The 17616-nt window shown below is 34.3% G+C and overlaps 1 protein-coding gene across 12 annotated transcripts in view; it reads left to right on the top strand.

Annotated features, from left to right (window-relative positions):
* The window catches only part of USP40 (ubiquitin specific peptidase 40), a 163478-nt gene that overhangs the window by 5601 nt on the left and 140261 nt on the right, over window positions 1–17616 (top strand). For 11 of the 12 annotated variants that reach the window (XR_013173121.1, XM_077155459.1, XM_077155460.1 and 8 more), the window contains 4 exons: window positions 64–228; window positions 1986–2132; window positions 10699–10842; window positions 12950–13078. Coding sequence is in view for 11 of the 12 variants with exons in the window: in XM_077155459.1 (XP_077011574.1) it covers window positions 64–228; window positions 1986–2132; window positions 10699–10842; window positions 12950–13078 (585 nt within the window). In the remaining variant the exon portion in view is untranslated. The remainder of the gene's footprint in view (window positions 1–63; window positions 229–1985; window positions 2133–10698; window positions 10843–12949; window positions 13079–17616) is intronic. The other variant, XM_077155465.1, reaches the window with a different exon arrangement.

The raw sequence follows: 17616 nt of genomic DNA, 5'->3' as shown, positions 1-17616 counted from the left end.
ATTTTTAAATGTTTTTAAAAATTGAAAGCACAAAACTACATTTAAAAGTTGTCTGTCATATAGGAAATGAGACAACATGATGTGCAAGAACTGAATCGAATTCTCTTCAGTGCTTTGGAAACGTCTTTAGTTGGGACCTCTGGCCACGACATCATTAATCGTCTGTATCATGGAACCATTGTTAACCAGATTGTTTGTAAAGAATGTGGGAACATCAGTGAAAAGCAGGTGAATATGCCGAAGTATCTTAGAAATAAGTTATATCACAGTTGCAATACATGTGATTAAAACTATAATCAATAATACAGCGTGAAGATTAAAGTATGTATAACTAGTAATACTTATATTATTATTTTTTATTCTCACTCTACTTGTCATCAGTTTATAAGTCAGCGTTCTTCATGTAAAAGAAACAGATACCTCAAATCTGAACTTTAATCTCTTTTTTAGTATTCTGATGTTTAGAAAATAAGATATGAGGATAAAAGACTAGCCTCATGAGAGAAGCCGATATCATGGTAGAGTGGTTGGAATATTATAAAGAAAATTAATTAGACAAGTAACAAAACTAGACAATACTGAGGGATGTTTAAATTGATGAACGCTTAAATATTGGGTTTAGTTTATTAATGTCCCTCAGAAATTTCTTTGTATGTGTATGCTTATAAAAGCTATTATAATCCTGTATTAACCAGTGTTGTCTCCAGTTCTTTGTAACAATACAGATTACCCATTTGATCTAATTGGAATTAGAAATTAGAAATTTGCTCATGTAAACATAATAATCTCTGCACTACATATCTTATGTAGCAGATGGGGTCATTACCAAGCAGCCATCGTTTAATACAGATCTCCTTGTCATGGCCAGAGTTATAGAAAGTTTCTGTATCCAACTATGTGAATAAAATATTAATTAAATGCCATTGTCCAAATATTGCATTAATTGCTTTTTTTGGTGTGTGTGTGTCTGTGTGTGTGTGTGTGTGTGTGTGTGCGCGCGTGCGTATAAACTTTATTTATTTTACTTTAAGAAAGATTTGGGTTGAAAAATACTTTGAGGTCCTTATTACCTAATAGAAGCTTTGATCAGCCTAGTTTGGTGCTAATTAAGATGTTGTGTGTCTTTGAATTATTATGATTGACTTACTATGAATTATTGTTTGTTTGACTTAGCTATGATGTAATAATTCACAAAGTAATTTCAAAACATACTGTACATGAAAATATTATAAATTATAGACATTAACTTTTTGCATATATATAATCTATATATGTTACTTTTATTAAGATATTCACCATGAACAAACTAGTGCCGTATTAGTTTTCTCTTCCCAAAACCTTTAAAATAATTGCTGTTGCACACACACACAAAACCATAACTATGATTTAAGCTTGTCAATAGTAATAGTGGTTTTTACTGAAATATATTGTAATTCAAATACAGTTGTAGAACCGATAGATTCTCTTATTGTAAAATATCCTTCCTCTTAATTTTCATAGGTGTACCTTTTATCTTGGCACAAAATAATTTTTCCTGTAACTTTCTCAATATCTTAAACCAACCCTAGCATGAAAAGATGAAGAATGGAGTTTATGTTAGAAATTCCAAGCTTGCCCTTGCTCTTGAATTCTAGTTTAGAAACGAAAATAATACTAATATGCCTTGTACATCTGTGTACCTCTGAATTCATATATGTGTTCATGGTCTGTCTTACTTCATAAATTGTATTGTGTTTATATTAAACTGAGAAGCTTGTTTTTTTTTAAATTTTTTTGATGTATTTTAAGCTAAGTTATAGTTTGATTTAGAAAGAATAATTTAGTGTAATGAATTTCATAATGTCTGATTGGGAGACCTACATCTTCATATGTAAGTGTGTAAGTCTTTTAGGAAACAAGTATCTGATTATTCCCAATATAGCTATGAGTTATGAACTCCTGTGGAATTGTTTGTTTTTTCAATATTATATTCATGTATATTTCAGGAAGACTTCTTAGATCTAACAGTAGCAGTCAAAAATATATCAGGTTTGGAAGATGCACTCTGGAACATGTATGTAGAAGAGGAAGTTTTTGACTATGACAACTTATACCACTGTGGAACTTGTGACAGGCTGGTTAAAGCAGCAAAGGTAAAGATAGATATTCTGCCTTTCCCAGGCTGCCCACTTAGTACCTAGTAGCAGAAAGATCTTTTTGTTGAGATCTTTTGTATAAAAAAGTCTGGAACAGACACATGAAGCTCTTCACAATGATTAACAATGAGGATTGAAAAGACATTTGTATTTTATGTGTCTATATATTAATTTCTTATTTTAAGTTAGAGAAGTTGTAGGCTTACAGAAAAAACGTGTAGAAAATACAGTTCCCGTATACCCTACCTATTACTAAAGCATGCATTAGTGTAGTACATTTGTTAAGATTGATGAAAGGATATTATAATGTACTATTAACTGTAGTCCATGGTTTCCATTAGAGTTCATTGTGTTGTAAAATCCTATCTTTTTTTCTAATTTTTATCCTAATAACATATAAAGGCTAAAATTTCCTCTCTTAACCATATTCAAATATATATTTTCGTGCCGTTAATCATGTTCACAGTGTTGTGCTACCACCATCACCATCTATTACCAATACTTTCCCATCACTCCAAAAGAAACAGTACAATTGAATCATTAACTCCCCATTTTATACCCCACCCAGCCCCTGGTAACCTATATCCTAGTTTCCCCTTTGAGTTTCCTTATTCTAACTATTTCCTATCAGTAAAATATCATAAAATATTTGTCCTTTTGAGTCTGCCTTATTTCAACATAATATCTTCATGGATCATCCATATTGTCACATGTATCAGAACTTCATTCCCTTTTAGGGCTGAATCATTCCATCATACTATGTACTACATTTTGTTTATCTATTCGTCATTGATAGACACTTGGGTTGCTTCCATTTTTTGGCAATTGTGAATAATGCCCCTACAAACATCAGTATGCACATATCTGTTTTGAGTCCCTGTTTTCAATTCTTTTGAATATATACCTAGAGTGTGATTGCAATGTCATTAAGTATTTGTGTACTTAACTGTCTTAGGAACCACCAAGTTGTTTTCTACCATTTTACCTTTCTATCAACAATGGATGAGTGTTCCTATTTCTCCATTTCCTCTCCAATACTTGTAATTTTCTGGGTTTTTTTTAATAGTAGCCATTATAGTGGGTGTGAAATAATAACTCATTGAAGTTTTGATCTCATCTCTTTTTTGGCCTTTTGTGTGCTTTCTTTGAAGAAGTATCTTTTCAAGTCTTCTGGCCCTTTTGTGTGTGTGTGTGTTTGTGTGATGGAGATCACATTTTTTTCTCTTTCCATGTTAGTATCACCATTATTGCAGCACCATTTGTAGATTTTTAGGGGTGTGGGGAGTAGGGAGTGCATAGGCCGAGAATCAAACCTGAGTCTCCCACTCAGCATATGCTAATTCTTCACTGAACTATGCTTGCACCTCCATTATTTTTGGCCCATTTTAAAATTGGGTAGTTTATCTTTTTTGTTGTTGGATAGTAGGATTTTTTTTTTTTTTTTTGGGCATGGGCAGACACTGTGAATCGAATCTGGGTCTCCAGCATGGCAGGCAAGAATTCTGCCTGCTGAGTCACCACCGCACCGCCCTAGGATTTCTTTTGATATTCTGGATTTTAAACTTTTATTGGATATGTGGTTTCCAAATATTATTTCCCATTCTGTAGGTTTTCCTTTTACTTTCCTGATAAAGTCCTTTGATGCATGAAGGTTTTTAATTTTGATATGGTTCCATTAAGCTGTGTTTTCTTTTGTTGTTTGTACTTTGGGTGTGAAGTCGAAGAAACCATTGCCTAAATGAAGATCCTGGCAATGCCTCCCTACATTTTCTTCTAGCATTTGATTGTTCTAGATCTTATATTTAGGTCTTTGATCCGTTTTGAGTTGATTTTTGTATATGATGTGAGGTGGGGTCGTTCTTTTTTTTGCAAATGAAGATTTCAGTTTTTCCTCGCATCATTTGTTGAAGAGACTGTTCTTTCCCAATAGAGTAGATTTGGCACCCCTGTCAAAAATTGCTTGACCATAAATGTGAGGTTTGATTTCTGAGCTCTCAATTGGTCTGTATGTCTATCCTTCTGCCATGCTGTTTGTATTACTGTGGCTTTGTATTGAATTTTAAAATCAGGAAATGTGGGTCTTCCAAATTTGTTCTACTTTTCCAAGATGGCTTTAGCTATTTGGGGACCCTCACCCTTCCGTATAAATTTGATGATTGACATCCAGCCATTGCAATCCAGAACTACCCACTATTGCAGAACGAAAAGAACTTTTGTCAGATGTATCAGAAGAAACTACCAAGAGGGTTTCCAAGTTCAAAGCTGCCAGATGGTAATAGAAAAACTAGGTTCTGGGAATTGAGAGTTTACATCCTGAAACTTGGTTTTGCATTTTTTAAGAGTATACGGTAAAATATGTTACATGTAGTCTGAAATAAGGAATCCTGAGTTAATTTTTTTTTGCCTTTCAAAAAATTTTTTTATTGACAAATCTTCACACATGTACAGTCCATACATGCATGCATGGTGTACAATCGATGGGTCACAATGCTATCACATAGTTGTGTATTCATCATTATGATCCTTTTATAGAATGCTTGCGTCACTTCAGAAAAAGAAATAAAAAGAAAAAAAGGAGAAAACTCATACATCCCATACCCCTACACTTCCGTCTCATTGACCATTAGTATTTTTCTTTTTATTTTTTTATTTATTAATTAAAAAAATAAACAAAATAAAACAACATACATAATCAGTAATTCACAATATCATCACTTAGTTGCATATTCATCATTTCTTAGAACATTTGCATTAATTCAGAAAAAGAAATAAAAAACAATAGAAAAAGAAATAAAATGAACATAGAAAAAAAAAAGATTATACCTACCATACCCCTTACCCCTTGCTTTCATTGATCACTAGCATTTAAACTAAATTTATTTTAGTCTTTGTTCCCCCTATTATTTATTTTTATTCCATATGTTCTACACCTTTGTTGACAAGGTAGATAAAAGGAGCATCAGACACAAGGTTTTCACAGTCACACAGTCACATTGTGACAGCTGTATCATTATTCAGTCACCCTCAAGAAACATGGCTACGGGAACACAGCTCTACATTTTTAGGCAGTTCCCTCCAGCCTCTCCATTACATCTTGAATAACAAGATGGTATCTACTTGATGCATAAGAATAACCTCCAGGATACCTCTCAACTCTGGAATCTCTTAGCCATTGGCGCTTTGTCTCATTTCCCTCTTCCCCCTTTCAGTTCCCTCTTCCCCCTTTAGTATTTCAATCCCAATTTATTTTACCTCTTTTCCCCACTATTATTTAATTATTTTTTATCCCTTTTTTTTTTTTTCTCATCTGTCCATACCCTGGGTAAAAGAAATATCAGGCACAATATTTTCACAGTCACAGTCACATTGAAAAGCTCAAGAGCTTCAGGTACTTTCCTCCAGCCACTCTAATATGCTATGAACTAAACTGGTATATCTATATAATGCACAAGAATAACTTCCAGGATAACCTCTTGACTCTGTTTGAAATCTCTCAGCTTCTGAAACTTTATTTTGCCTCATTTCTCTCTTCCCCCTTTTGGTCAAGAAGTCTTTCTCAGTCTCGTGATGCCAGGTTCCAGCTCATCCCAGGAGTTCTGTCCCATGTTGCCAGGGAGATTTACACCCCTGGGAGTTATGTCCCACTAGAGGGGAGGGCAGTGAGTTCACCTGCTGAGTTGGCTTAGAGAGAGAGGCCACATCTGAGCAATAAAAGAGGTTCTCTGGGGATGACTCTTAGGTATAAGTTGCATAGGGAGAAGCCCCAAGATCGAGAGCTTAGCCTATTGATTTGGTTGACCCCACTGCTTGCAAGAATAATCCTCACTTTGAGTTGGGTTTGCTCTTCTTTTCTATTTCTTCCAGTTTTGAGGTTAGACCTCTGAGTTGAAATATTTCTTTTTTAATGTAAACAATTAGGGCAAAATAAATTTCCCTCCCAGCACTGCCTTTGCAGCATCCTATAAATTTCAGTATATTTTATTTTCATTTTGATTCACCTCAAGATATTTCCTAATTTTACTCTGATTTCCACTTTAACCCATTTGTCTGAGTGTGTTGTTTAATTTCCACGTATTTGTGGGTTTTCCATTTTTCCAGAAATCTGTTTTCCGTTTTTCTATAATCTGTTACTGATTTATAGTTTCAATCTGTTTGTGGTTGGAGAATATGCTTTGTATGATTTCAGTATTTTTTAACTTATTGAGACTTGATTTGTGACCCAGATATGATTTATCCTGGAGAACGATTCTGTGCATTTGAGAGGAATGTGTATTCTGTGTCTGATGGGTGCAGCGTTCTATATATTTCTGTTAGAGCTTGTCAGTTTAGAGTATCATTGAAGTCTAATACTCCTTACTGATCTTTTGACTAGAAGTTCTGTTCATTATTGAAAGTTGTATAAAAGTCTCCTGCTGTTGATTTAGAATCATCCATTTCTCCCTTCAAATATGTCAGTACTTTATATTTTGGGGCTCTGCTGTTAAGTGCATGTGCATTTATAATTGTTACATTTCTTGTTGAACTGTCCCCTTAAAATGACTAGCTTTTTTAAACCTATTTTATCCAATTTTATTATAACCACCTCAGCTCTCTTTTGGTTACTATTTCCATGGTATATTTTTTCCCATCCTTTCACATTCAGCCTACTTGAATCTTAGGGAAAAAAAGCTGTGATCATTGATCAGCCATGCCCACTCCTTTGCATATAAAAATAGAATTTTTATATCCCTTTCGATCACTAATGAGCCCTCGGCAACCTGCGGTGAGCCTGCGGGATAAGGCTGGTAAACACTGGTAACTGCTGTTCTTTATCGTGATTTATCAATCTCTTCTTCCCACTCTTCCTTGGATGCCATACAGTATTATTATGGCCTCCAGAGTTACAAAATTTGTTTCGGCCAGTTCCTGCCTGTTTAATAGTTGTTTTGGTGGAAGGACCGAGTCTTAGAGTTCCCTACTCTCATTTTCCCACGATCCTCTCCTTTGATTTCCTTTAGCATTGTTTTGTAGTTTTCTATGTAGAAGTCCTTTACATCCTTTGTTATATTTATTCCTAGATATTTAATTCTTTTAGCTGTTATTGTAAGTGGAATTTTTTTTCTTGATTTCTTCAGATTGTTCATGAATAGTGTATAGAAATAGTACTATTACTGCGTGCTGATCTTGTACCCTGCCACTTTGCTGAATTAGTTCTAGTAGCTTTGTTGCAGATTTTACAGGATTTTCTGCATATAGGATCATCTACAAATACGGAAAGTTTCACTTCTTATTTTCTAATGTAAATGTCTTTTATTTCTTTCTTTTGCCTCATTGCTTTGGCTAGAAATTCCAGCATAATGTTGAATAACAGTGGTGACAGTGGGCATCCTTGTTTTGTGATCTTAGAGGGAAAGCTTTCAGTCTTTCACCACTGACTAGGATGTTAGCTGGGATTTTTCATCTATGTTCATTACAATGTTGAGAATGTTTCCTTCTGTTCCTGTTTTCTAAGTGTTTTTATCAAGGAAAGGTGCTGGATTTTGTCAGATGTCTTTTCAGCATCAACTGAGATGATTGTGTAGTTTTTGTTTCTCTCATTCAGTTAATGTGGTGTATAACATTAATTGATTTTTATATATTGACCCATCATTGCATATATGCATATGTGGGATAAATCCCCTTGATGATGGTGTATAATTCTTTTAATGTACTGTTGGATTCAGCCAGCCCACGACAAGTTCCCTAGCTCCATCCCTCAGACTTACATCCAATAGATTGGTCCTGACACACTTGTACTGTAATATGTGTGTAGGGACTACTCTGCTTCCTGTGGAACAGGGCCAGGGACCCACAGTGGAAACACTGGGAATGGGATAGGGGTCTGGAACCCTTCTGCAAGGGTACCAGAAGCTTATTCTATGGCTTTGAAGCTGTGTTTTCTTGATTCAGCACTCACCCATTCACTTTAGCACTTTAACTATTTTCCATAGTTTTGAGGAAGGTTGTTTTTAGGATTTCTCTGCTGCTTTCACCTGAGGGAGGTTGCAACAATGGCTGCCCTCAAACAACCTAAAATCATTGATCACTGATCAGACCACACACCCCTGGAGTTTGAAGGACCAAATCTTTTGTCCACCCTGGCAACAGGAGGCTACACCTGGGCTGAACTCCCCACTGCTGTCTGCCCTGAGAACGGTGGGATGGAGGACTGAGAGTGGTAGCTAGCTATTGCAGGGAAGGTGAAATTCACTGTTTCATCAGAATTTACCAGCCTCTTCCTCCAGTTCTTCCTTGAATGCTGAGCTATGTTCCACTAGACTCTGGAGTTTGAAAATAGTTGATTTAAACAGTTCTTGACAGTTCAGTAGTTGTTTTGTTTGAGGGAATGACTCTGCCATCTTCCCACAATCTGGTATTTTCATGTTTTAAAGTAAAGAATTTTTAAATTTTTAAAGTAAAGATTTCTACCCAGCAGTTCTTTCTTCTCCACTTCTCTTCCAGGAAGACTTTATTTGTACCTCAGATTTCTTAAGGTACTTAAAAAAAAAAACAAAAAAAACTCTTAATTCCTTGTTCTGAATGGACTGACATCTGAATAACTCACTTTGGAGAACAGAGTTAAGAAAAGTATTTTGTGGAGATTTTTCCTTTCGCCTTACCTACTAGCAACTATTATATATATCCCCTTTCCACCATTCCTTTACAAGTCTATGTGATTTCTTACTGTGGAATTGTTCTTTCAAGTGCTTTTTTTTTTTGCACGATTTCCACCAAAACCATTGCTAATGGTAATAAATTGCTCAGTACTAATAATTCGTTACGTTAATATAACAGTGATTGTTACAGATAATTTACAAGTTTATAATTTATGTATAAATTTATTAATTTCATTTCCCATTCATCTGACTCAGCTATGCTATCTCTGACCTGCGTTGCCTTCTTTCTTAGCTCTTGTGGAACCAGCCCTGCCACCATCCTTAAAAGTCTTATTAGGAACTCTTTCTGTGCTGGTGGATGATATGGTAGGCTAGTCATAAACTTCATGAACTTGGTCTCAATTCAGGCAGTGGTTTTTGAATACTGTTCTAAAGACCTACCAAGAAGATACGACTTTATAGTTACTCCATTATGACAAGGAGATATATATGCTGTTTCTACAACTAACAGTTATTGAATTTTTCCAATAAACAAAATGAGCATTGATTTAGATGACACATGATGTTAATTTTTGTATCCTGGAGATTGTAGGTGAAAATGTATTATAAACAATAAACCCTAAGCTTATAGTTTTCACTGTAGGATTTAAAATTGGAGGTATTTTTCCTTCTAGCCTTTGTCCCCATATGAATCACAAAGAGAGAGATTCATTATTTGCTTATTTTGTATTTTACTTTTAGTTTTACAATGACACTCTAATAAATAAACATGGACTTGAGGCTGGAAAAGTTTTAGAAACATTCTTACACATTTTTGATTTGGCTATTGGTTGAACTTGCACATTAACAAAAGCAGGTCTTTTATATACCTTTTATGTCATCATTGGTTTAATTCTTTTTTACTGGAAGATTTTTTATTTCAATACCGTAAATAATTGCATTCTATTCTAGTTGCACTGAATTTATTGCATTCAAAATTTAGAGTTTAGTCGTGCGACCTTATATAAATGCAGATTTTCCTGTCCTGAGCAGTCTTTTCCCAGCCACATAATATTACTAAATTTTTTTAAGCTTCAGTTTTAGAACTTGTTTGAAAAGCTACCATGTTATATTGATGTTTTTTCTTTTAACTTTTTTCCCTACCAGATTTGTGGAATTGTTAGTTAAATCTGTTTTTAAGGATGTTAGATATATGTGATTATGGATGATTTTATGAGGGGGGATTTTTTTCCCCCTTCCAGAGCATTAATTCACAGGGGTTGGTGAAAGCTTATGGATGATTCTTAATAAAAAGAAGCTTAATTTAGTGTTTTAGTTTAAAGTCAGGAATTAAAACAACAACAGAAAAATATTATCTGCTTTTAAATTAGAAAACTCTGATCTTTTGGGGAGTTAGAGAGCCCTTAGGAAACTCCAGTGAAAACAGTGGATCTCTCCAGAAAAATGCATTTTTTCTAAAAAAATTTTCATATAATTTCAGGGGTTCATATCCTTGAAACAGGTCCCTGAGCTTGGTTAAGAGCTCTGCTTCCTCAGCACATGAAAAGAACAAGTTTCTGCTAGGAAAAGTGATTGCACCACAGAGGAAGATGAAAGGCTGGGAACTGGGCTGGAAACTGACACGTTAGAGTGAAGCACCCGCTTGTAATACTCTCATCTAATAGCGTTTTAGGATACCAACACTAAAAACATCAAACTGCATTGTAAATTTTTAGTTGTTAGCATGAATGAGTGATGCCACCTTTGGTCCCATAAAGTAGATGAGTATATCAAGAGCTATATTGAATGCAAGGTAATGGGTTAATGCATTTTAAGGAAATATTTCTCTTAAAACTGCGTCACATTATTTCATGTTCATACCGTAAGAAACGTTATGTATTCTATGTAACTCTGACTTTAAAAACTTAAAAAAATTCTTCTTTTAACAGTTGGCCAAATTACGTAAGCTGCCTCCTTTTCTTACTATTTCATTATTAAGATTTAATTTTGATTTTGTGAAATGTGAACGGTACAAGGAAACTAGCTGTTATACGTTCCCTCTCCGGATCAATCTCAGGCCTTTTTGTGAACAGGTTTGAACTATTTTATTTTAAAATTCTTTTCCCTCCCAAGATTGAATCGTTTTGACCTGATTTTCAGTTGTTTTATTGCAGAATTTCTTAACCTTGGACTATTAATATATTTGGGTCAGATAATTCTCTATTGTGTATATGGGGGGGGGGGGGCGGGGGGAGCTGTCCTGTGCATTGGAGGATGTTTAGCCACATTTCTAGTCTCTATCTGTTAGATGCCATTAGTATCCACTGCCCCCACTGTGGCAACCAAAAATGTCTCCAGACATTGCCAAGATGTCTCTTGGCGGGAGAGAGGGCAAAATCACTCCTAGTTGAGAATTTCTGGTTTATTGCCATTCTTTTGGATTTCCAAAGTATGGATTTGTTCTCAATTCTTCTCTATATTATACCGTACTTGATAAAACTTTGAACTGAAATTTTAAAAACAAAGTTAGAAATGACTGCATTTGAAAAAGTTCCAGGAATTAATACTTTGCTATTTGTAGTTAGCTTATTTTAGATGTACAAATGAATTACACTTTTAGAAAGTAACGTGCAAATGAAACTTCACTAATCTAGACCTTGTAATCTATAAGACATAGAAAAGAAAAATTAATTACATGATCAACCAACTTAATAAGCTACTTTCAAATATTTTCTTTGCAATTGCTGTACATCTTAAGAGTAGTAGGGTCATAAGACTAAAGTATTTCTTATTACAAAACACTCATTAGTTAAACCTAGCATTTATTAGCTAGCTGTTGAATTTTTGTGTAAAAAAAGTAATCTCTTGTTTATAAAGATTCTTGAATCCAAACTTTTTACAAATGGTCTTACTCTATTTCAAGACTAATTGCTGTGCTCTTTGATCTTTGCCATTCAGATTCTAATGTTGTGTTGTCCCTCAGTCTGTTATTACCATATAGAAAATAAAACAATTTTTCCAGAGTTAATATACTTGCCCTTACCTTCCATTTACTGGTGAAATTTTTTTTGTCCTTGTATGAAAGGAAATTTGTCACATGATTTTAACATACTTTTAATAGCGAACGTGAAATAAGTAAAAACTTGAGCACTTATCTAGAAAATTCATATTACTTTTTAATTGTTGATTTCTGTATCACTTTGCATCTTTACATCTATTTTGTGTGAATCAGACATTTTAAAAATGCTGTGAAAGTACACATGAAAGTAAAAAAGCCTTGTAAAACTAGTCTTTAAAGCAAATAGTTCCTCAAATAATTGTCACTCCCTAAAATGGCATTCTTATGAACACTCATTGAAGCAAGAGAGAGTAATCAGAATCAAAATCAAAGCTGAAGGAGAATTTACATTATGTATTTCAACCCCTCAAGTGTGAAAACTAAGTCTTCCTTTTTTCCTATTTCAGGCATTTAACTAAATATCTTTAAAGTATCTCTTGCTCCAAATTTGATTTTTAAAAAACAGTATAGGTATTCATCTGTTGGGCCACTAATCATTATAGAACATGTATTAAAAATCATAGGACTAGTCATAAAATTAATAAAGTAAGGAAGAATCTCTTCATTACACTAAACAAAACCAGCTAGTATTCATAATTGCTAAATTCCTGTTATATGCAGAGGATTATAGTGTCAGGAATGATTATAGATAAGAAAAATGACTCTGATTTTGGGGTAATAATCTATTTGGAAGATAGGACAAATTCAGCAGCTAAAGAGCACATTTATAAAGTAATGTAATAGGTATACGTCTAATACAAATGTGGTTTTCACTTTTGAAAAATCTCTGTAACAGAATCACTTGTAGGGTATTGTGTTTTGTTTTCACATTATCTTACATGAAGTTGGCCAAAATACATTAAAATAGCATCATTTTCAGTACATGTTTAAAAGGCAGAATTTTATTGGTGTAGTGAGATTGGTATTAGGTCAGTGATAATTTTCAACCTAAGAATTAAGAATTTTAAAATTTAAAGACAACTAGTAAAATGTAAAGCTGGTTATTTAAATTCCCCTTAAATAACAGTGATAAAGTGGAATCTCTTATGAATTTCAGTAGTTGAAATTCTTCATTTCCTTTTATTGTGAATCTTAGCATTTTTTTCTAAACTATATTGTTGTTTATGCTCTTTTTTCTATAGAGTGAATCAGATGACTCGGAATATATATATGATCTCTTCTCAGTTATTATACACAAAGGTGGCTGCTATGGCGGACATTATCATGTGTATATTAAAGATGTTGATCATTTGGGAAATTGGCAATTTCAAGTAAGTATAGGAATTAGTTTGGAATTATCTTTGTGGGTGTTTTTCTATTATTTTGATGAGGATAATCTTTTGTCATTTAATATGTAGTCACCCTGTAGAAACCTTTAGTAGTTACTGAAAGCTAATACAAATAAAAATTTTACATTTTTATTTCCGATTTTACACGTAAAAGAAAATTACCACATACCACAAACACCTCCTGTATACACTTAGATTCTCCAGTTAATGTTTCCCACATGTGTATGTGTGTATTCTGTGTGTGTTAATAGATACACACGCATATTATTGACATTGTCATTATTAGTGCCGAACTATCTGAAATTAGGTAGAAATCATCAATCCCCTTGACCCCTTTATACTTTTTTTAAAAAATATTTTTATTGACAAATCTTCACACACATACAGTCCATACATGATGTACACATTGGCTCACAATATCATCACATAGTTGTGTATTCATCACCATAAGCAGTTTCTAGAACATTTGCATCAGTCAAGAAAGAGAAAAAATACAAGGGAACTTCCTTAAAATGATAGAGGGAATATATGAAAAACCCACAGCTAATATCATCCTCAATGGGGAAAAATTGAAAACTTCCCCCCTAAGATCAGGAACAAGACAAGGATGTCCACTATCACCACTATTATTCAACATTGTGTTGGAGGTTCTAGCCAGAGCAATTAGACAAGAAAAGAAATACAAGGCATCAAAATTGGAAAGGAAGAAGTAAAACTATCACTGTTTGCAGACGATATGATACTATACGTTGAAAACCCGGAAAAATCCACAACAAAACTACTAGAGCTAATAAATGAGTACAGCAAAGTAGCAGGTTACAAGATCAACATTCAAAAATCTGTAGCATTTCTATACACTAGTAATGAACAAGCTGAGGGGAAAGTCAAGAAACGAATCCCATTTACAATTGCAACTAAAAGAATAAAATACCTAGGAATAAATTTAACTAAAGAGACAAAAAACCTATATAAAGAAAACTACAAAAAACTGCTAAAAGAAATCACAGAAGACCTAAATAGATGGAAGGGCATACCGTGTTCATGGATTGGAAGACTAAATATAGTTAAGATGTCAATCCTACCTAAATTGATTTACAGATTCAATGCAATACCAATCAAAATCCCAACAACTTATTTTTCAGAAATAGAAAAACCAATAAGCAAATTTATCTGGAAGGGCAGGGTGCCCCGAATTGCTAAAAACATCTTGAGGAAAAAAAACGAAGCTGGAGGTCTCGCGCTGCCTGACTTTAAGGCATATTATGAAGCCACAGTGGTCAAAACAGCATGGTATTGGCATAAAGATAGATATATCGACCAATGGAATCGAATAGAGTGCTCAGATATAGACCCTCTCATCTATGGACATTTGATCTTTGATAAGGCAGTCAAGCCAACTCACCTGGGACAGAATAGTCTCTTCAATAAATGGTGCCTAGAGAACTGGATATCCATATGCAAAAGAATGAAAGAAGACCCATCTCTCACACCCTATACAAAAGTTAACTCAAAATGGATCAAAGATCTAAACATTAGGTCTAAGACCATAAAACAGTTAGAGGAAAATGTTGGGAGATATCTTATGGATCTTACAACTGGAGGCGGTTTTATGGACCTTAAACCTAAAGCAAGAGCACTGAAGAAGGAAATAAATAAATGGGAACTCCTCAAAATTAAACACTTTTGTGCATCAAAGAACTTCATCAAGAAAGTAGAAAGACAGCCTTCACAATGGGAGACAATATTTGGAAATGATATATCAGATAAAGGTCTAATATCCAGAATTTATAAAGAGATTGTTCATCTCAACAACAAAAAGACAGCCAACCCAATTACAAAATGGGAAAAAGACTTGAACAGACACCTCTCAGAAGAGGAAATACGGATGGCCAACAGCCACATGAAGAGATGCTCAATGTCCCTGGCCATTAGAGAAATGCAAATCAAAACCACAATGAGATATCATCTCACACCCACCAGAATGGCCATTATCAACAAAACAGAAAATGACAAGTGCTGGAGAGGATGCGGAGAAAGAGGCACACTTATCCACTGTTGGTGGGAATGTCAAAGGGTGCAACCACTGTGGAAGGCAGTTTGGCGGTTCCTCAAAAAGCTGAATATAGACTTGCCATACGACCCAGCAATACCATTGCTAGGTATCTACTCAAAGGACTTAAGGGCAAAGACACAAACGGACATTTGCACACCAATGTTTATAGCAGCATTATTTACAATTGCAAAGAGATGGAAACAGCCAAAATCTCCATCAACAGAAGAGTGGCTAAACAAACTGTGGTATATACATACGATGGAATATTATGCAGCTTTAAGACAAGATAAACTTATGAACCATGTAATAACATGGATGGACCTAGAGAATATTATGCTGAGTGAATCCAGCCAAAAACTAAAGGACAAATACTGTATGGTCCCACTGATGTGAACGGACATTCGAGAATAAACTTGAAATATGTCGTTGGTAACAGAGTTCAGCAGGAGTTAGAAACAGGGTAAGACAATGGGTAATTGAAGCTGAAGGGATACAGACTGTGCAACAGGACTAGATACAAAAACTCAAAAATGGACAGCACAATAATACCTAATTGTAAAGTAATCATGTTAAAACACTGAATGAAGCTGCATCTGAGCTATAGGTTGTTGTGTTGTTTTGTTTTGTTTTGTTTTGATTTTACTATTATTACTTTTATTTTTTTCTCTATATTAACATTCTATATCTTTTTCGGTTATGTTGCTAGTTCTTCTAAACCAATGCAAATGTAGTAAGAAATCATGATCATGCATCTATGTGATGATGTTAAGAATTAATGATTGCATGTGTAGAATGGTATGATCTCTAAATGTTGGGTTAATTTCTTTTTTTCCGTTAATTAAAAAAAAAAAAAAAAGAGAAGGGATAATTGGAGATGAAGGGATACAGACTGTACAACGGGACTGGATATAAAAACTCAGAAATGGACAGCACAATACTACCCAATTGTAATGCAATTATGTTAAAACACTGAATGAAGCTGCATGTGAGGTATAGGTTTTTTGTTTTTGTTTTTTTTGTTTTTTTTTTCTTTCTATTATTGCTTTAATTCTTATTCTGTTGTCTTTTTATTTCTTTTTCTAAATCGATGCAAATGTACTAAGAAATGATGAATATGCAACTATGTGATGTTATTAAGAATTACTGATTGTACATGTAGATTGGAATGATTTCTAATTGTTTTGTTAATTCTTTTTTTAATTAATAAAAAAAAAAAAAGAAAGAGAAAAAAGAAAAAACTCATACATCCCATACCCCTCCCACCCCTCCCTCTCTTTGACCACTAGTATTTCCATCTGCCCAATTTATTTTACCTCTTTTCCACATTGTTACTTATTTTTTATCCATATTTTTTTACTCATCTGTCCAGAAACTGGATAAATAGAGCACCAGGCACAAGGTTTTCACAATCACACAGTTACATTGTAAAAGCTGTATAGTTATTCCATCATCTTCAAAAATCAAGGCTACTGGAACACAGCTCAGCAGCTTCAGGTACTTCCCTCTGGCCATTCCAGTACACCATAAACTAAAAAGGGATATCTATATAATGCATAAGAATAATCTCCAGTATAACCTCTTATCTCTGTTTGAAATCTCTCAGCCACTGAAACTTTATTTTGTCTCATTTCTCTCTTCCCCCTTTTGGTCAAGAATGCTTTCTAAATCCCATGATGCCGGGTGCCAGTTCATCCCAGGAGTTCTGTCCCGTATTGTCAGAGAGATTTACACCTCTGGGGGTCATGTCCCATGTAGAGGGGAAGGCAGTGAGTTCACCTGCTGAGTTGGCTTACAGAGAGGCCACATCTGAGCAACAAAAGAGGTTCTTTGGGAGTGACTCTTAGGCATAATCATAAGTATGCTTAGCTTATCCTTTGCAGGAATAAGTTTTATAGGGGCACACCCTATAAACACAGATCAGGTCTCAGCCTGTTGATTTGGTTGTCCCCTCTGCTTGCGAGAAAATCAGAAATTCTCCAAATGGATCCCTAAATACTGTATTTAATGTGTATCTCCTGAGAACAGGAACACTCCTATATAGACATAGATCAAAATCAAGAACTTTAACACTGATATAGTACTGTTATATAGTATAATATATCTAATTATATATATATTATCTAATATAAATGTAGTTTACATTCACATTTTACCAGTTGTCCCTTCTGCATACTTTTTGACAGCTTTTTTTCCCACTCTAGTATCAAGTCCAAGATAATGCATTAAATTTAGTTAGTATATTTTGAAAGTCTTCTTTAATTTAGAACAGTTTCTCAGGTTTTCTTTGTTTCATGACACTGAACCCAAGATGATAAGGATTTTTCTTCTATATTGTCTTCTAAAGATTTTACAGTTTTTCCTTTTAAATTTCCAGTCTTCCTTTAATAGTTTCTTGGGGCTACTGTGTGTGATGGTTAAGTTTATGTGTCAGCTTGTCTAGGTTATGGTGTCCAGTGTTTGATCTAGC

The sequence above is a fragment of the Tamandua tetradactyla genome, chromosome 3 (genome assembly GCF_023851605.1).
Source record: "Tamandua tetradactyla isolate mTamTet1 chromosome 3, mTamTet1.pri, whole genome shotgun sequence".
NCBI lineage: Eukaryota > Metazoa > Chordata > Mammalia > Pilosa > Myrmecophagidae > Tamandua > Tamandua tetradactyla.
The sequence above is the reverse complement of the archived record's forward strand: the minus strand, read 5'-3'. Positions and strand labels throughout refer to the sequence as shown.